The sequence below is a fragment of the Haematobia irritans genome, chromosome 4 (genome assembly GCF_050003625.1).
Source record: "Haematobia irritans isolate KBUSLIRL chromosome 4, ASM5000362v1, whole genome shotgun sequence".
In the NCBI taxonomy this organism is placed as follows: domain Eukaryota; kingdom Metazoa; phylum Arthropoda; class Insecta; order Diptera; family Muscidae; genus Haematobia; species Haematobia irritans.
Genome location: NC_134400.1, coordinates 88,552,597 through 88,573,485, shown reverse-complemented (window position 1 = coordinate 88,573,485; position 20,889 = coordinate 88,552,597). Strand labels below are relative to the sequence as shown.

Sequence of the window (20,889 nt, the reverse complement as noted above, 5' to 3'; positions counted from 1 at the left end):
ATAGCCAAGATAGGTCCCAAACTGTGGGTTTTGGCATACAGGTCGTAATCTTATCATTGTGTGGAATATCTGCCCTACAGTGTTATGACTAGGTAGGGTAGGTTAGGTGGCAGCCCTATGTATCAGGCTCACTTAGACTATTCAGTCCATTGTGATACCACATTGGTGAACTTCTCTCTTATCACTGAGTGCTGCCCGATTCCATGTTAAGCCCAATGACAAGGGACCTCCTTTTTATAGCCGAGACCGAACGGCGTTCCACATTGCAGTGAAACCACTTAGAGAAGCTTGAAACCCTCAGAAATGTTACCAGCATTACTGAGGTGGGATAATCCACCGCTGAAAAACTTTTTTGGTGTTCGGTCGAAGCAGGAATCGAAACCACGACCTTGTGTATGCAAGGCGGGCATGCTAACCATTGCACCACGGTGGCTAGAATATTATTAAAATTATTTGTAAAATGTTGGTATTCTGACCATATTTGCCAACATCAAGACAATTACTCAGCAAAAACTGGGTAACCACTAGTGATTCTTCTCGTAATACCTGTATACCCCTATAGGGGCAAAATCCAGTTGAAAATGGGTGTAAACATAAAATGTTCTACTATGTTTCACCAAATTGCTAAATTGCACACATTGCTAGAATTCCAATTCTACTCTCCGAATGAAACATTAGCCTCCGGTGGTCATATAAGCTATATCCAAATATGAACCGATTTCAACCAAATTTTACGATACCGACAATTCTCAGTAAAAACTCCTATTAAAAGGTATGAGTACAAGTATGCCTGCGCAAAATTAGGTAACAACTTCTTCGTACATATACCAGCAGTAATACAGTAATACTTTTACACGGACATGACATTGCACTATGGGATTTTAGCGGCAAAAACTACTTGGTGCGACCAAGTTAGCTTCACAAAATTTGGTGAGTAGATTTGTAGTTATAAAAAAATTGATTTCAGAAAAAAAGTGTGGGCCACGCCCCCTTTTAAAATAATGGCTATAAATACCTCGAAAAGTAGTGTTATTTGTTTTTTTCAGCCTTCCGCAAAGTTGTAGCTCTTGACTACACGCTCACAAAAAATCGCTTCTGTAACATATACTCCCAAACATATTTTGCTTCAAGCATATATATTTTTGGGTATTGCTGAAACATTTATATGTTTGATCTCTACCAATATATAATATGTTTGAAAGCATATTGGTCTAAACAATATATGTTTGGGTAGTCTAAGTTCCAAACATTTTGTATTTTTGCATCCAAATTCAATAATGTTGTCTTCCAAAAAAACAATATGTTATTATGTGAACATATAATATGTTTGGAAGCATTTTGCACCCAAAAATATTATATGCTTAAAAAAATTCTCCCAAACAATATTGTGCTCAAAATTTTATTTATTTATTTATATATTTACAATCATAATGAATTATGAAAATAAACAGGTAATATAGGTGCTAACAACATAGGTTTTCGACCTGAATGCTCAAAATTTTGTTTCTGCCCAATTGTATATTCCCCGACATCTTTCTCACTTCCACGAGATTTTTTAGTTCTTAGCACCTTTTTCTGTAATACAAACATTGTAGAAGAAATTATTCAATTTTATGATTTTTTATTTTAATTTTACCTTTTGCCGGACGGGGATTCGAACAGCGGACCACACAGTTTGTAAGGATCAAAGAAGTAGCTGATCAATTGCTCAAGGAAAAATAAAATGTTAATTTTGTAATAACAAGCAACAACCACCAATTTAATTCAATATCGCTCCCTGTTAAATAGCGCTCCAAGCTACTAAACACATATATGTTTATAGGCTATTTCTAAATTAATATATGTTTGCATCCAAACATATTATATTTACAAACATAATATGTTCTAACATATTAACATATATGTCCCAAACATGTTATGCTAGTTTATGAACATTATATGCTTGCACTCAAAAATATTGTGTTTAAAAATTTGTGTTCCAAACATATAATGTTTATAGCCAAACATATGAAAAACAGTCTTTTTCATCCGTGTAGGCAAACAAAAATACTGAATATATAAAGCTGAGTACTATGTTCAGTTTTCAAGCTGAAAACCAGCTTGTTTTCACGGTTACTTTTTTTTAATTAATTAATATAGAAATATAAAATTATTTGCAATCAATTCCTTGGATCTTTTCCTTCCATTATTTGGAAAGACTTGATCAAAATATCGTCTTCATACATATTTTTGTACTTTTAGTTTAGTGTTTTGGTGAAAAACCCGAACATAGTACTCACCTTAAGTCGGAAAAATTTCATCTTCATGCTTAAAACCCAAAAAATGTAGAAAAAATTGCCATTTTTTCACCGATATCTTCAGCTCATGAACTATTGAAAATTTTACCAAACAATCAAGGTAAGAAATGTAAATATGATATATTATGATTTTTTTTTTTAATTATGGAATGTGTAGGTTCTTGCAAACAAGAAATATGTATATGAGCCAGAGCTATCCATAGCTCTGAGATGTATGTGAAGTATGTTGTGTACTCTTGAATCCTTACGAGCGGTACCTTCTAAAATTTTCTATAGAAATAAGATTTTGTATGTAAATAAAATTTTGACATTTTTCATATAAATAAAATTTTAACAAAATTGTTTATATGTTAGGAATAAAATTTTGACAACATTTTTTATAGAAATAAAATTTTGACAAATATAATTAACATTTTAACAAAATTTTCTATAAAAATAAAATTTTGACAATTTTTCTATAGAAAAAAATTTGGACAAAATTTTCTAATCAATTAGAATTTTTTAAATTTTTTAAATTTGGGGTAAATACTACAAAAACATTATTTTCAGTACCATTGGATAAATCATCATTCTCATTACACTTCCAAAATCTACTTTAACATTTCAACATTTTAAGTAGATTTTGAGGCTCATGTGAATTGGGTATAATTTAGCCTAAGTGGAGAAGAAAATATAACTTGTTTGTGGTATTTTTATTTAGATAAAATAAACTATGAAATGAAATAATTTAAGTAAAAAATTTCAATTACTTTGGAAATTGCATTCTCCTATTTGAATATGTTCCAAGTAGTAATAGTTGCCTTGTCCGACATAAATAGTCGTGGGGTCGAGCCCAGGTTCTAACGGGCTCGTCATATTTCTGTAAACCGGCATTCCAATAGACTGGTAAACTAAACAATGGGTAATTTTACTTTATATAAACACACTCAAAAAAAAGTGAACCCTATATTTCACTAAAGCTGATTTAATTCTATTTTAGTTCACGGAATTATTACGTTTTAATAAAGTTTCCATGACGTTAATAATTTTTTGCGTACGTTAGTTAATAAAACTAAAATAGAGGAAAAAATTATACATAAATGAAGTATAAAAATAGTTCAGAATTTCTTAAAATTTGTACCATTTACCAGTAATTAGCCCATCATGAACTTTGTATGGTACTAAAGACTTTTTGCAATTTTTTAACTCCAATTTTTTCCTTCAAAATTCGAAATTTTCTTTAACAATTGAAAAAAAAAAATGAATTATGTCTAATAAATTTCTTTGAATTTATCGAAAATTATTTAAATCGGCGTGTCATCCGCGTTTCTATTACAGTTTAGTTAAAATTTTCTAAAATTAATATATTTTTTCTAAAACTATCTAAAATTTTCTTTCCTGGTGGGTTCACTGTTTTTTCTGTGTGCACTTTTGCAATTGCATAATTGCAAAATATTGTCATAATTATTGCATGGATGTGTTTATGAAATAGTAAAATGACAACTTTTATTATAATAGTTACTTTAATTTATATAAATATAGATGGTGTATTCCTTCTGGGAATATTGACCGAAAATGTGCATATAGTGACTCTGTTTTACGATTGTGACATCGAAATAAGTTTCTTTAATTTCCATACAAGTTTTAATGTTACAAAAAATCCCCCTATATCGGAGAAAACTATCCATTGTGACCATTGTAAAAGCTTTTTGCATTTTGTTATTACAAAATATTTCTTATTTTAGTATAATTTACTAATTTTTGGAATTTCCCGGGTTCCCGGGAAATTCGAAAAAAAAATTCCCGCTTCCACGGAATGGAAAAGTCCGGGGAAACCCTAGTCATTATTGAAGGATGTAGCCTGATCACATCAGACAGACAGACCGACGGAAATTGATATCGATGTGTAAACGGAATGGCAAACTTTTTATACTCAATTACCAGTCTATGGTGGTGGATATAATTAAGACATGCTGACTAATTTCAAAGAGGTTTTCTAAGTTTTAAATAAATTCGTTAAAATTTGTTGATGAAGAAATAAAATTATTTATAGTTGCATTAAGATTATAATGTTTACAAAAACTATAATTAAGAATGTTTCATACCTACATAAACACACAGTTTTTTCTAGAAGCCCTCGAATCCTCAATTCTTGGGCATATTTTTACGTTTATATACAACGTGTATGTGTGTGTCCATGAAATTCATTCAATTATTTGCATTGCATGTTTGTTTCGAAAAAAATAAAGAGTCATCAATGAAAATAAAACAAGAGTTCTCTCTTGCCACAAAAGAGATTGTCATCCATTACAGTTGTATACGTTATATTCTCTTTCTAGCATGCTCTCATTGTATACAATTTTTCATTCCAGAATAGTCTTCTCTTTTGTAGACATAGAAAAATTACCAGAATATTCTCTTCGCTTTGCCATTGCCACAATCAAAAAGTATAAAAGCCGTTACACTGAGAAGTCAGCATGTTCAGTTCAAATCAAAACTTGAAACAATAGAGTAACTGCTGTTTTAGCAGATTGAAAACAAATCGCTGTGGTTAAAACCAAAAGATTTATTACATTTGCAAAGAATACTATTTAATACAGTGGAAAACATGTCGCTAATACCATTAATATACGATTTTGATCCATGGAGTGAAATGGATGAATTACTGGAGGGCCCATTTGGTCTTGGTATCCATCCCATGGATATATTCAATTCACGCCCACGACATCGTTCTTTGATACTACATCCACGCAAACGTTACTATTCCTATCTGACATCGAAATGCGATCGTTCAGGCAAAGATTTGAAATGGGACAAATCAGAAATAATTCCAACTGTCGATAAGAATGGCTTTCAGGTGTGCATGGATGTTTCACAATTCTCACCAAATGAATTGCTAGTCAAAACAGTGGATAGGACAGTCATGGTGGAAGGCAAACACGAGGAGCGAGAAGATGAACATGGTTTCATACAGAGGCACTTTATACGGAAATATACCCTACCAAAAGGTTTTGACCCGAAAGATGTCGTTTCAACCATATCCTCTGATGGTGTCTTGACAATCAAAGCGGCGCCACCAGCAGTCAAGAATAAAAATAATAACGAACGTATTGTCCAGATTCAACAAACCGGTCCAGCGCATTTAAGTATTAAACAATCAGAACAAAGTAAAACGGACGAAGTTTCCCATGGAGCCGCGGAGAAAATGGAAACGAAATAAGATCTAATCGAAAATATATTCCTTAGAATTCGTTTAAGAACAATCTTTATAGACTGATGTTTTTGTTAAGTTCGCATTTGAAAATTTTAATAAATACTTTAGTTTTAGTTTAATCGATATCATAAACCAATGAAAACAAAAAACTCAAATGCTCTATCTTCTTTTACTGGTGATGGGCGGGCTTTGCAGATTTTCAAGCAAAAATTTTTTATATATTCTGAATTTGAATTTTGGTCAAATAAAATTCGTCCAAGAGAGCATTTTCTATGGCTGTTGCAGGTTTGGGGCGAGCAGAAAATGAACAATGCATATCCAGAATGTTAATTATACTCCCTGTGCAAAATTTCACGGAAATCGGTGTAAAACTTCAGCCTCTGCGGTTATGTGAGTGTAAATCGGACGAAAGATATATATGTATAGGAGCTATATCTAACCGATTCCAACTCTATCAGTTGTATTCCTTATGCGAACTACATCTAAATCTGAGACCAAAATAGATACTTGTGCTAAATTGGAAGTTGGTTAGACTTTCACGGTTTCACGGAAATCGGTGTAAAACTTCGGCCTCTGCGGTTATATATATGAGTGTAAATCGGACGAAAGATATATACAGTAGTTTTCGCCTATAGTTCATCGCACTATAGGAGATTTTCACACATATAGTTTGCTGAATAATCCATTTTACTTATAGGCCGATTTTGCATATATTCCATTTTTTATTGTGCTGATAAAATGTAATCCATATAGACTATTTAAGAAATAGTCCACATTAAAATAAAATGTTGACGACATCATGCAAAAAGCGTCTGATCTGGGTTTTAACTAGATATATATTATACTTGAAGTAATTTTGCTTACATGAAAATGTATATATATTTTAAAATATTTAAAAATATAAATATATTTTAATAAACAAGTTTTCTTTTTCTTAATTTTCTATTCCTGGAAATGTGTGAAAACAGTTATATACAAAAGTGGCATATTAAAGAATTTGCATAACTGTCGAATTTCACATGTTGTCCAAAAAAGTTGTGCAACTATGGGTGTGGACTATAAGCGAAAACTACTGTATAGGAGCTATATCTAACCGATTCCAACTCTGATAAATCTGAGACCAAAATAGATACTTGTGCTAAATTGGAAGTTGGTTAGACTTCTAGCCTTAGACTTTGATTACAATATTTTATGCACAGACAGACAGACACAGCTAAATCGACTCAGAGGCCGACCCTGAGCATTATTGCCAAAGACGTCATATGTCCATAGTGTGGCGAAAAATTATACTATAAGATAAATAATATGATTAACAATGATTAAAAACAATTAACCCCCATTTTCATAAAGCTCCGTTAGTGTTTCGTTAGCTAACGAACCATACTATGGACATATCTGTCATCTTGCTTATATGTTCCAGTTTTCAGTTAAAGTTAACCGAAAAAAAAGATATTTCCAATTTACTTTACCGTAAGAATAACAATTTTAATGAATGTTAATATAAAAGAGTTTATCGATTAGTGGGAAATTTGGCAATTTTTATGTTCATTAACTTGTTCTCTAATACATTTAATATACTACTGCAGATAAAGTACATCTCTGCTCAGTTCCAACTTGAAGGCAAGACTTTAAATTTATATTTAAGTGTGAAAAAGGTTTTTTTGTTTGTTTTTTGAATAGATTAAAGTATATTTACACAAACAAATTTCACTACAATTTTATGTTTATATTTTATTTTAGTGTATGCCTGAGGTGAAACATAATATGTTTTAACAATACAAACACTATTTCGTTTGGACCAATCCTGAAAATATATATGGTTAGGCTAAGTTAGGTGGCAGCCCGATGGCTCACTTAGACTATTCCCTCCATTGTAATACCACAGTGGTGAACTTTTCTCTTATCCGAGCCAAAGAAGCGGAGAATACGAGTAAGGATACTTTTAAGACACAATTGTCTTTTAAATTTAAATTTTGCTTTGTAGTGAAAAGATGCAAAAAGACAACAAATTTAAAGACAATTTCATTAAATTTAAAGAATTTTTCTGAATTATTAAAGTCAAGTTGACCTTAGCCTATAAATTTTTTCTTTCATGTTAAGATACCCATTTTTAAGTCAAATCACTTAATTATAAGGACAATACGACTTCATTGAAAAGTTTATCGACTTTTGGACAAGGAAAATAACTTTATTTTAGAGAAATGCGTCTTCTATGCTAAGCAAAATTTGTATTCGTATTTTAAGGACATGAAATCTTTGACCTCACGACAATATTTTTTTCAGTGTAGTTTATGAACTTTCTATCTACTTTCAGTTTAGGAAATTTTTACTGAATCAAGTACATTTTATTATTTCAAACAAGAACTTAACGTAAGTGAAACAAAATGGCTAAACTTAAATAAATCTGCAAAAACACAATAAAAATAACATGATGGGAAATGACCCAAAGTTTATTTCCTTTAAAATTGATTATTAAAGGAAAGTTCGCGTGAAAATTTCTATTTTAGCGCGATAATGTGAACTTAATATCGGCCTTTATTTTCGAAGGTACTTTTTTTGGGTGTTCTTTTTCCTATTAACAATAATTGTCTATAAAAGTTGTGCTGTTTTGCCCCAGATTTTTATGTCCGTTACAAGTTCAGAGCTTTTCGATTCAGAACATCTTCAGTTATTCTATCCCAATAGAATATTCGTATTGATTAAAACATGGTTTCATTGATAGATTTTTTTAATTGTTTATTGTATTCTCATATCATTCAACTTATAACTAAAATAATTTAATTTAATTGAAACAATATTCATAGGTACAAGGAATTTCAGTCTGTAAATGGGATCTTCAAATAATTTGGGCTGGAATGGTTAATTATTTTGTTTCCATATTCTCCACCGCTCCATTCGAAACTTCGGCCGATTTGGTTTGTTCTGGCTGTTTGACACTTAAATGTGCTGGTCCGGTTTGTTGAATTTGGATAATACGTTCGTTACTATTTTTATTCTTGATTGGTGGAGGGGATGCTTTTACGGTCAAGACACCATCAGACGATATGGTTGAAACGACATCCTTGGGGTCGAAACCTTTTGGCAATGTGTATTTGCGTATGAAGTGTCTTTGGATAAATCCATGCTCGTCCTCTCGCTCCTCATGTTCACCTTCAATAACTACATTCCGGTCAACGGTTTTTACTACCAATTCGTTGGGCTTGAACTGTGAAACATCCATGCACACCTGGAAGCCATTTTTATCCACTGTTGGTATCAATTGGGATTTCTCTGACTTTCCATCTTTGCTCCTGTATCTTGATACCAGATATGGACAGTAACGCCTACGTGGTTGAAATACTATTGTACGTTGATGTCGAGGACGAGATTGGAATATATCAATGGGATGAATACCAAGTCCAAACGGTTCCTCCAAAATTTCCTCCACTTCCTTGAAAGCATCAAATTCACTGAGTAGTGGTATTAACGACATTTTGCTTTTCGATTTATTTATAATTTTGCTTTGAAATCACTGAACACAGTTGGTATTTAGCGATTATAAGTTCTATTAAAACGGTAGTTTGTATGAGTTTTCAATTTAAACTGAACATGTCGAAAGAGAAACTAAACGGTTTATATACTCTTTCCGAAATGGCCAAAATGAAGAGAATGTTCGAGTATTTTTTTACTACATTCATATGGTTTGTTTCTGGAATGTTCGCTTTGTTGTTTTTAAAGAGAGAGAGAGGAGTTATTATTCGTTGCTATATGGATGGGTGTGTTTGTGTATGCAAACTTGCCTCCCTTTTATAAACAAATTGTATGTTGATTGCTGAGGCCAGGGCTGCCAATAAAATTTCTAGAAAAATCGTCGCTTTTTTTCCGAAGAAATCGTCATAATCGTCACTTCCATTTCAAAAATCGTCAAAAAATCTGCAATGTGAATTATATTAAAACCAAACTAATTTTTTGGTTAAAAACAAAAGTATTTATTTCATATAAAGAAAAGAAAATTAACATACATTACTATGCAATTCAACAACAAAAGCATAAGGACTTCAGTTTTGTATAAAAATAACATAAAAAAAACATTTTATGTAATTCACTCAACCCAAAGTGAACTACACTTGAACCTCCTCCGAAAAAGGGTTTGATAGTCGGCTACTGCCTAAACAAATTTGCCAGCATATCTCTTTTCCTTTGCCAAACTCAAATCTTCGATTTGAATGTATTTGGCTGGGTTTGTTTTTGAGCGTGTTTCCTCTATCTTCATTCGTTTTGTATGTGTTGCACGATTTTCCATAAAATTAAGAGGTACAATTTTCTATAGAAATGAAATTTTCCAAAAATTTTCTTAGAAATAAAATTTTGACAAAATTTTGTATAGAAATATAATTTTGACAAAATTTTCTATAGAAATAAACATATGCAAAAATTTCTACAGATATCAAATATTGACAAAGTTTTCTATAGAAATAACATTTTAACAAAATCTTCTACAGAAATAAAATGTTGACGTAATTTTCTATAGAAATGAAATTTTGCAAAAATCTTCTTAAAAATAAAATTTTGCAAAAATTCTCTTAGAAATAAAATTTTGCAAAAATTTTCATAAAAATAAAGTTTTGCAAGAATTTACTATAGAAAAATTCTATAAAAATAAAAACGTGCAAACATTTTGAAAAATTTTCTGTAGAAATAAAATTTTGACATTTTCTATATAAATACAATTTTGACAAAATTTCTATAGAAATAAAATTTTGACAAAATTTTCTATAGAAATAAAATTTTGACAAAATTTTCTACAGAAATAAAATTTTAACAAAGTTTTCTATAAATTCAATATAAAGCATTTCTTTCGATTAATACAATATTTTTACTTATACTAACCACAAAAATTAAAAAAATAATTGTGGTTAGTATATATATATGAACAACTTCAAATTAAAAATATTTTGAAGTTGTTCAAAATATTTTTTTTAATTTTGGTGGATTATTTTTGGCGCAAGTGGCAAAATGAGCAAAAACTTGCAATTTACCTATCTGAAAACTGTCAAATGCATTCTCTTTTTTGCTGGTTCTGTTTATGCCCTGGCTGTGGCATAAACAAAGAATAATGTTTAATTTTAATCAATGTTTTAATGAGTATATATGTATGTATGGTGTATATAAAATGAAATAGTCAGGGTTTGAAATAAACTATGTATTACAAAAAGTAGGCATGAATTTGATTTCTTGTCTTAAACAAACGCTCATGAAATTTCTCGAAAATTCATGCCGAAAACAGCTTGTTTCTTTTTTTAATCAAAAGACAAAACGTTATACAATCAATGTGTACATTTGTTATTGCAACTAGCAAAATTATGTAAATTGTTGTACTTTTTATGCAGAGGTTTGTTGGTTGCCTTAAAGGTGGACATAAAGTTTATGTATGCTTCTTGTTTATATCGTTCGAGCAATAATCACCTTCATGAAATTTGATACTGCTAATTTTCTTGGACCAAGGACGAATGGAAGAAATTAATTAACCGATATTATCTGATGAAAATTAAATTCTTATTCGATTCTTATTCGAATTTTTAAATTTCTCTTCTAACCGAACTCTTTCAAAACTGGATGATATTTGTTCTCCAATATTTACATATGTATATTGGGAAGCTGCAATGAAAAAATTACAAATAATATTCCTTTTGGTTGTTCAAAATAGGTTTTAATAATTATTTATTTATCCTTAGATTATTTTATATTATGCTAAATGAGTTTCGCAATGCCTTGTTCTGCTTATGAATCTCTTTTAGTGTATTTTCTAGACAAATTTGTGGCAATACTGAAATAAAGAGTATTTTCCAGAAAAAAATGATTGACAATACTGAAAAAATAAGAGAATTAAAGAGCTTTTTTAGTGCTCTTACTTTTTTAGTATTGCAAAAAATGTGGAAAATAAACGAAAAGAGGAACACTAAGAGAACTTTTGCAACGAACATACCCGCACACACACACACTGATAAGCGCGCATTGCTATGGCTTTTTCAAAAAAGAGAGAAGGAACCAAACTGACTCAACGGTTCTAGAATGCTCTTCGAAAATACTACAATCATATAAAAGGCAATTGAGATTGGTGCAAACGGCATCAGTTCAAACAAACATCGAAGCGAAATAACATTTCGTGGTGAAAGCAGTGTCTTGCCGCTAAAGAGTTCAACCAAGTAAAACCAAAGCGTGAAGAAGTATTTAATTTTTTTACTTGAAGTAAAGAAAAACCATCATGTCGAGCTTGCCACTTTTGCTAAGTCTTCTGGATGAATTTGATCATGAAACTCCATACTATGGACACGATTTTGGTTTGGGTCTTTCGCCATATTTGATTCATAAACCTACTCGTGCATTGCCTCTGAATGTGCTTAGCAGATTAGGCGACCACCAAGCAGTTCGACGAGGAGAAAAGAAACATGGAGTTGTGTCGCCGGTAGGAAAAGATGGCTTCCAAGTTTGTATGGATGTGACACAATTCAAGCCCAATGAGTTAACCGTGAAAGTTGTCGACAACTGTGTCATTGTCGAGGGTAAACATGAGGAACGTGAGGACCAACACGGTTACATACAACGCCATTTCGTTCGTCGCTATGTTCTGCCCAAGGATTACGATGCTGAAAAAGTAGCATCCACACTTTCATCTGATGGAGTTCTAACCGTTAGTGTTCCAAAACCTCAAATAAAGGACAAGTCCAATGAGCGTGTCATTCAGATCCAGCAAACTGGGCCTGCCCATTTGCATGTGAAGCAAAATACGGAGGAAAAGTCCCCAGAGTCTAATGGTACAAAAGCCGATGAGAAGAAATAAGAAGTATTACCCAAGTCTCGTGATATAGAATTACTGAATTATTTAAGTTTCTTTTTTTATACCAAACATTAGATGATAGTAATCATTTTCATTTTCCACTATTTCGTAGAGGTTATATGTATTCCAAAGCATTTGAAATGTACTTTTAATTTGTTTACGTGTCCTTATATTCGCCATACATACATTTGTCATTAATACGCCTATAAATAAACCATAAAATGAAAAAACCTGTGCATTTTTTTGGGGCGGGAAGCAATTGCTCATAATCTACTTCGGGATAAAGTAAATCTAATAGGTGCACAACCAAATAGGATCCAGCACAAAGAAGAGGTTACTTCCTTCCTAGTAATAAATGGTGCAGAACTATATATAGGTGAATAATAATAACTGTTACTATCAGTCCAAAGCAGACACAATGTACCCATTGCCCCCACTCAAAGTTGAAATCAAATTGAATTTAATTATTCAATAACAGAAATATGAACATTGAAAACAGGCCGCCAGCATAGGATGATGATATATAGTAGTCAAAGTTAGCTATTTTCGCAAACAGTGCCTGCTGTCCCTCTTTCAGCAAACTTTTTGCTTTTTTGTGCCCACCTCCATAGAATGGTGAAGGAGGTATAATATGTTTGCAATTCCGTTTGTAACTCATCGAAATATCAAATTCCAATCACATAAAGTATGTATATTCTTGATCAGGTGTAAATTGTAAGACGATATAAGCATGTCCGTCAGCCCGTCTGTCTGTTGTAATCACGCTACAGCCTTCAATAATAGCGCTATCGTCCTGAAATTTGGCACAGATTCGTCTTTTGTCTGCACACAGGCTAAGTTCGAAGATGGGCTATAGGTCCAGGTTTTCATATAGCTCCCATATAAATCGATCCCCCGATTTTGACCACCTATACACTGCAATTTTCACCCGATTTGTCTGAAATTCAATATCTAGGTTAGGTTATGTGGCAGCCCGATGTATCAGGCTCACTTAGACTATTCAGTCCATTGTGATACCACATTGGTGAACTTCTCTCTTATCACTGAGTGCTGCACGATTCCATGTTAAGCTCAATGACAAAGGGACCTCCTTTTTATAGCCGAGTCCGAACGGCGTTCCACATTGCAGTGAAACCATTTAGAGAAGCTTTGAAACCCTCAGAAATGTCACCAGCATTACTGAGGTGGGATAATCCACCGCTGAAAAACTTTTTTGGTGTTCGGTCGAAGCAGGAATCGAACCCACGATATTGTGTATACAAGGCGGGCATGCTAACCATTGCACCACGGTGGCTCCAATATCTACACCCAAAGAAATTTGTTAGTAGGGACAGCAGAAAAGTCTGCTGAAAAAGGGACAGCAGTCACTGTTTGCTGAAATAGCAAACATTTCCTGCTATATTTGAAGCTCGATTACACTAAAACATGTTTTATTTTGGCTAAAACAAATAAAAATGTCAACTTAGGAGCTATCCTAACATAATTAAAACAATATTTTATGAATATCTATAGTTTTTGACCAAAAATCTGAATATTTATCGAATTGAGGCATAACAGCAAACAAAATGTTTGCTGATCGTATTTAGGAGCTTGTAAGTATATTACAGTGCAAAAATATTTCAAAACTAATTTTGGTTCTTAAATATGCTTTGGGGAAAAATTTATAACCTAAAAATTTTATAAATTGTTGTTTATTTGGCCCTGAAGTGAAAAAATATAACAGCATACATCGACTGCTGTTTTTAGCAGACTTTTTTCTATGAGTGTAGTTATGATGTTTATTGCTATAAATTCGAAATGTAAATGTATTTTAGGTCCACAAAGAGTTGTGGCGAATATGATGTGTATCGATCCATGTTTTGGTATAGCCCCCATATAGACCGATCTCCAGATTTGACTTATGGGGCATCTAAACACCGCAATTTTTATCCGATTTGCCTCAAATTCAAAATGAAAGAGTATTTTAGGTCCACAAAAAGTTGTGGCGAACACGATTTGTGTTGGTTCAGTTTTTGGAATAGTCCCCATATAGACCGATTTACCGATTTGTTTTCTTGAGAGCCTACACACCCTCACTTTTATCCGATTTTAAATATAAAATCTGGGGGTACTTTATAGGTCCACAAAGAATATGGTGTATACCGATTCAGGTTTTGATATAGCTCCCGTATAAACCGATCCCCCGATTTGGGGTCTTGAACACCTATACACCGTAATTTTCATACGATTTGCCTGAAATTGGAAATCTAGAAATTCTTTAGGTCGACCACGGTCTATATTTTGGTGTGACACTCATATATAGCGATCTCCCGTTTTGAATTCTTGGGAGTCTATAGTAGACACCACACTTTTTATCCAATCGTTGTGAATTTCTAAATCTATATAATCCTATTTCAAATCATATGAAAGGCGTTCTATCGGATTTTCGTGCACATTTCGATGAGATATTGAAGATTCCTGTAAAACCCAAATAAAACTGGTTCTTATAAATCCAGAATCTGATGTAGCCTCCATATTTATAAACATCGGAAAGATTACCATTTCAACCCATCTGCTGGGGAGAATATCTGTCATCAAATCCACCTGAAATTCTACATAGGTTCAATTAACCAGCTACAAGATGAGCTTTCAAAGGAAACTATTATATTCGATTCATGGTGGTGGGTATTTATGATTCGGCCGGGCCGAACTTAATAACTTGTTATTAACAAATATATTTGAGTATGAGGAAATAGGTTTGCCGTTCCATTTGTAACACTTTGAAATACTGATTTCCAACCATTTAAAGTATATATACTTGGTTTAAGGCGATCTAACGACGTCCGTACCTCTGTCTGTCTGTTGTAATCATAGTACAGACTTCAATAATGAAGCTATTGTGTTGAAATGTGACACAGACTCGTCGACTTCTTTGACTGCAAGCAAATGAAATTCAGGGTTGGGCTATATGGGTCCAGGGTTTGGTATAGTCGCTCATAGACCCACCTCCGATTTAACTTCTTTAGAATATGGACGCTGCAATTTTTATCCCATTTTAATGAAATTGGAAATCTAGCCGCAATATGCATCCGATTTCAAATTTAGACACCATATAGCCCCAAAGCCCCTTTATTGATTTCTTGATCAATTAGAAGACTCGGTTCGACTGGAATTTGACATCCTAAGGTATGCAAAAAATTCGTTTGTCGTGATCCCTATTTCGATATAGCCTCAATATTACCTGATCTTCGGACTAGACTTCTGGCATATAAGCCACAAGTTTAATATGATTTGTCTGGATTTGGAAAGAGAAATGTATTTTATAAGCCAAATTAAATTTGGTTTATATCGGACTATGCGTTTAGCCCATACATAGACAGATGAGGGGGATAGAAGACGCTACGATTACGATTTATATGAAATTGCAAATCTTGAGCTATTTGAGATCATTAAGATGTTATGCCAAATAAGGTTTATATTTTATGATCGAGCTCCCGTATAGGCTGATCTTTTGATTTGACTTCTAGAGCCGCAATCTTTATTCGATTTGCCTCAAGAGTAGTGTAATTTTAAAACAGGGTTTAATCGAACTTAAAAAATAGCAGCAATGTTTGTTTTTTTTTTTCTTTCAGAAAACAGTGATTGCTATCCCTTCTTCCTTGACTGAAGGAGTAACTTGTCTGTTGAAAAACACCAGAGGGCTTTTATTATTAGCATTTATTTTAAGTGTATAGAATAATGATGTGAAAGGAAACAAGTATATACAGCAGTAAGTTCGGCAAGGCCGAATCTTAAATACCCACCACCATGAATCAAATATAGCATTACCTTTGAAAACTCTTCGTCGCATGTTACTTGATAATATAATAATGTTATTGGCCTTGAAGGCTTTATATTACAATAAAGGAATAAATAAATAAATAAATAAATAATATATAGCGGGTTACTTGATATATAGAAATGATTAAATAACGCATTGATTTGAAATCTAAAATCTATAGTTTTGGAAATTTTACTTTCAGTTTCAAGCAACTTTCATGATCAGTGCGCCTCAAGAAGTGAAATCGGTCTATATGCTGGCCTTACGAAATGTAGCGATACAAACTAAATCCGTTACAATTTCAGGCAAATCGGACAAAAACTACGGTTTATAGAAGCCCAAGAAGTTAAATCAGTAAATATGGGTGCTATGCCAAAAATATGCACCGATACACAAAATTCAGCACACCTAGTTGTGGTTCTGAAAATCCTACAGAATTTAGACCCCAAATCAGAGGGCGGATATATAAGGGGGATATATCAAAATTTATACCGATACACAATTTATTCGGAACACATATTTATGGTCCTCAAAAACCTCTAGATTTCAATTTTCAAGCAAATTGAGTAAAAACTACAGTTTATATGCCTTCAAGAAGTAAAATCGCGAGATCGGGCTATATGGGGGCTATAGCAAACTATAGACTGATACACACCATATTCGGCACACATGTTTTTGGTTCTGACATACCTTTAGATTTCTAATTTCAGGAAAATCGGATTGGAAATACGGTCTCTAAAAGCCCAAGAAGTAAAATCAGGAGATCGGTCTATATGGGGGCTATATCAAAACATGAACCGATACACCCCATTTTCGACACACCCGGTTCTAAAATACATCTAGAAATCGAATTTCAGGCAAATCGGATAGATAATAAGGTTTCTAGAAGCCCAAGACCCCAAATCTGGGGTTCGGATTATATGGAGCCTATACCAAAACATTGACCGATACATCTCATTTTCGACACACCTATTTTTGGTCCTAAGATACCTATAGATTTCCAATTTCAGGGAAATCAGATTGAAAATACGGTTTCTAAAAGCCCAAGAAGTAAAATTGGGAGAGACCCCGTATAGACGGGGGCTATACCAAAACATGGACCGATAGGCACCATTTTCGGCATACATATTAATGGTCCTAAAATACCTCTAGATTTCCAATTTCAGGCAAATCGGATAGAAAATACGGTTTCTAGAAGCCCAAGACCCCAAATCGGGGGTCGGTTTATCTGGGGGCTATACCAAAACATGGACCGATAAGGAAAATCGGATTGATAATATGGTTTCTAGAAGCCCAAGAAGTAAAATTGGGATATCGGTCTATATGGGAGCTATACCTAAAAATATTTATGGTCCTCAAATACCTCTATCTATTCAATTTCAGGCAAATCGTATAGAAAATACGGTTTCTAGAAGCCCAATTTCCTAAATCGGGGGGTCGGTTTATATGGCGGCTATACCAAAACATGGACCGATATAGCCCATCTTCGAACTGACCTGCTTGAAGACAAAAAACGAGTTTGTGCAAAAATTAAGCAAAATGGCTTTATTATTGAAGGCTGTAGCGTGATTACAACAGACATCCAGATAGACAGACGGACAACGTTATATCGTATTAGAATTTCTCCCTGATCAAGAATATATATACTTTATATAGCCGGAAATCGATATTTCATTCTATGGTGGTGTGTATAAAAATCGTTAGACGATTGCATTGAAAAGGGCAATTAAGCTATTTTGTCAATTATCTAAATAAAAATATTTGTTTACATTTTGGTGTAAGGAAGTTACCGCTATAAAACAACAACATCTAAGGCTTCAATACGGCTTGCACAAGTAAACTAGAGAGGGTAGCAGTTGCCAAATTTCCATTAAAAATAAATTGGAAGCTAATGCCAGTTGTGTGGCTTAGTTTTGCACAAACTTAAATAAAATCTACAAAATTAATTTTAAAATATTTTTTTTTTTATTATTCTATAGTCTATAGATTACAATATCCTTACAGACTAAAATATATTAACGTTATGGATATATATTTAGAAATTCTGGATTTTTGGATTACACAATTCATTCATTCAAATATAGTTTAATTTTACGCTTTAAAGTGCATCTATTTTCTGAAAGGTCAATAAGGTGGTAGTACTTGTTGAAATCGTAAAAAGAGATGACGAAGAGCGTCATGATTAGCATAGGCCTCTGAAAGTATTGAATTGCCAATAATGTGGTTTCTTGTATAAATAATTAAGTAGGATTTGAAGGGCCATTACATTTATTGCGCCCTTCTTTTGTATTTTAAACTCCATAATAGCCAGTGCCATCACTTAAACTAAGGCGAATTCAAATGTAAATTCGGAGTCACTAAACGTAAAAGGCATGAACAGCACAACGACTATATACGAATTAACAAATATAGACTTGTTTCAACCCATAAACAACAAAAGAAGAAATAAAGGGATATATCAAGTACCAAAAGCAAAGAACAAATATGAAATATCGTCACTACCTGAAGCTTTAAACATGCTTGCGTAAAGCTTATTTCAAAGTAGAGATAAGAAAAGAAAGCTGAAAGATATAAAAGATATTTTTATAAATATTTACTGAACACTGAACATGATTCCGAAAAATCTCACAATACTCATTGTGATTTAAGAGTAGTATTTAATACACAAAATATGTACTAAGAATTAAAAATTTATTTTTAGCCAGCTGACAAGACTTCACGGGTATGTATTAAGATGAGTTTGTAATACAGTTTTTGTAAATACGAACGGTCCCATCGCCCACTTTCCCGCCCCTTCCGACCGTGAGAGCCTCGTCCCCATGACGTAGGGACAGCGTACACACCATGATCCGGACCATGGCGGTGTGGAGGCAGAGGGATTTGACCAGCTACAGAGAAGGACTCATCAGCCGGATTTTTAATATATCCACAAGATCAAATATTAGGTTATTCAATAAAACTAATGTATTAGTTATCCAAATATGCTAAAATTCTAGACTTCATCATATCAATACTAAGGTTAGTGTCATAGATTGAATTAAAAATAATGCACATCCTACGAATAACAATAATGAATAATTGATAACTTCGTATAATTTGGAAAATAGGGGTCCTAAAGCGTAGGTGTCATTAAAAAGATTGTTTAATAAATGAGGACTATTGCGAAATTCGTAAAAATGGCCAATACGTTTACATATAGGACGTCTATCTAAATTTGGTCAGATTTCATTGGGTTTGTTCTTGGAAGGTATCAGCAAACAGAAATGGACAGACCAAATTGCAGCAAGGAATGACTATTTCAAAGGAAAATGTTTGTCTATATAATGCTAATACGATGGTAAATAACGTATTTAGCATTATATAGCAGATTTCAACACAAAATTATATACGTATGATTTTGCAACTCCATTTTACTCCATTTTTAACTAACTCCACTTACACAAGCAAATTTCAGTTAAATAAAAGGAAGATCAAAAATTTTATATAAATATTTTATTGAGTATAGTTGAGTCTTGGATTCTCCAATTTATATTCATGAGACAATGGTATTTCAGAAAATAGTACGGAAACATAAAACAAAAAAGTACAAACCAATTCAATAAATAAGAATAAGAAAGAGTTGATAAAAAAATGAAATGCAAGATAAGACAAAAATTATTTGGCAGTTACGGCTTCCTTTTCAGAGCCTCCATTCTGGGCTTGTTTTAAGGATTGGGCGTCCGGTTGTTTAACATTCAAATGAGCTGGACCTGTTTGTTGAATCTGCACAATACGTTCGTTCGTTAGAGCCTTATTTGGTGGAGGTGGAGCCTTTACAGTCAGTACTCCGTCCGACGAAATGGTCGAGTGTACGTCTTTGGCATCGTAGTCCTTGGGTAGGGTGTACTTACGCACAAAATGGCGTTGTATCATACCATGTTCATCTTCTCGCTCCTCATGTTTGCCTTCAACAATAACCATGTTGTCAACCGTCTTCACAGTCAATTCACTTGGTTTGAATTGAGACACATCCATGCACACTTGGAAACCGTCTTTACCCACAGTTGGTATTAGGCTCGTACATGAATCGTTTCTTTCACGATGTTGCCGGCGTTTGCTTAGTGCGTATGGTGAGTAAAGGGGTCGGCGCGCATAATGGCTCCATCTGGGACGATGAAAAATATCCACAGGATTGATGCCCAATGCAAAATCATCATCCAAGAATCGATCCCATTCATCCATAGCACGATGTTCAGTATCCATATCACGAGCCAAATGCATTAATATCGGAACCAGCGACATGTTAAAGTTTTCGGTTTCTTTTGTATAAAAATTTAAAAAAGTTAACTGCTGTAAGCACCCGACGCGCACAAGTTCAATTTTTGCACTCAAATGAGAAGAAATGGCAATGTTCTGTGGTATTTGTTTGAAATATTCCCTTGTCGCTATATGAAGTGAGAGAGCTAACTGGGTGTACATCAGTGTTGCCAGGTAATTTTTGAATCTTCCCCCCAAAAATCTTAAGAAAAAAACCCCTAAATTGGTCTAGACTTTTTTCAAAAACCCCAAAAAAATTAAGAATGTAAATAGTACAAAATGGGTTCTCAAATTTCGTGAACAAATCCTGTAGTGATATAAAAACAGTAAATAAAGACATTTTTCGCCACAGAGTTCAAAATTTACAATCGTCTGCCGTTGCAGTGTACAAATTGACAAATTGAGACCCATACTCAGCAAAACATTTGGAATGGAAATTTCTTCCAAAGGCACAACTTTAAAAGCACTTCCAAAAGATGTACTCCCA

At 33.2% G+C, this 20,889-nt stretch overlaps 4 protein-coding genes across 4 annotated transcripts; 2 read left to right on the top strand and 2 right to left on the bottom strand.

Annotated features, from left to right (window-relative positions):
• Window positions 1-4,745: 4,745 nt before the first annotated feature.
• Window positions 4,746-5,645, top strand: LOC142235235 (heat shock protein 27-like). Its single transcript, XM_075306498.1, has one exon. It carries the CDS (start codon window positions 4,885-4,887, stop codon window positions 5,494-5,496), a length of 612 nt encoding a protein of 203 aa, XP_075162613.1. The 5' UTR covers window positions 4,746-4,884; the 3' UTR covers window positions 5,497-5,645.
• A 2,555-nt stretch (window positions 5,646-8,200) lies between these two features.
• On the bottom strand, window positions 8,201-9,145 carry LOC142235878 (heat shock protein 27-like). The gene has a single exon (XM_075307129.1). The coding sequence runs from the start codon at window positions 8,960-8,962 to the stop codon at window positions 8,354-8,356; it is 609 nt and encodes a 202-aa protein (XP_075163244.1). The 5' UTR covers window positions 8,963-9,145; the 3' UTR covers window positions 8,201-8,353.
• A 2,443-nt stretch (window positions 9,146-11,588) lies between these two features.
• On the top strand, window positions 11,589-12,507 carry LOC142234444 (heat shock protein 23-like). The gene has a single exon (XM_075305575.1). It carries the CDS (start codon window positions 11,735-11,737, stop codon window positions 12,308-12,310), a length of 576 nt encoding a protein of 191 aa, XP_075161690.1. The 5' UTR covers window positions 11,589-11,734; the 3' UTR covers window positions 12,311-12,507.
• Window positions 12,508-19,583: 7,076 nt separating this feature from the next.
• Window positions 19,584-20,495, bottom strand: LOC142234448 (heat shock protein 27-like). Its single transcript, XM_075305577.1, has one exon. It carries the CDS (start codon window positions 20,385-20,387, stop codon window positions 19,761-19,763), a length of 627 nt encoding a protein of 208 aa, XP_075161692.1. The 5' UTR covers window positions 20,388-20,495; the 3' UTR covers window positions 19,584-19,760.
• Window positions 20,496-20,889: the final 394 nt, after the last annotated feature.

Excerpts from the sequence above, each read along its gene's own strand:
- LOC142235235 (XM_075306498.1), top strand. The coding sequence starts at position 4,885 with ATGTCGCTAATACCATTAATATACGATTTTGATCCATGGAGTGAAATG.
- LOC142235878 (XM_075307129.1), bottom strand. The coding sequence starts at position 8,962 with ATGTCGTTAATACCACTACTCAGTGAATTTGATGCTTTCAAGGAAGTG.
- LOC142234444 (XM_075305575.1), top strand. The coding sequence starts at position 11,735 with ATGTCGAGCTTGCCACTTTTGCTAAGTCTTCTGGATGAATTTGATCAT.
- LOC142234448 (XM_075305577.1), bottom strand. The coding sequence starts at position 20,387 with ATGTCGCTGGTTCCGATATTAATGCATTTGGCTCGTGATATGGATACT.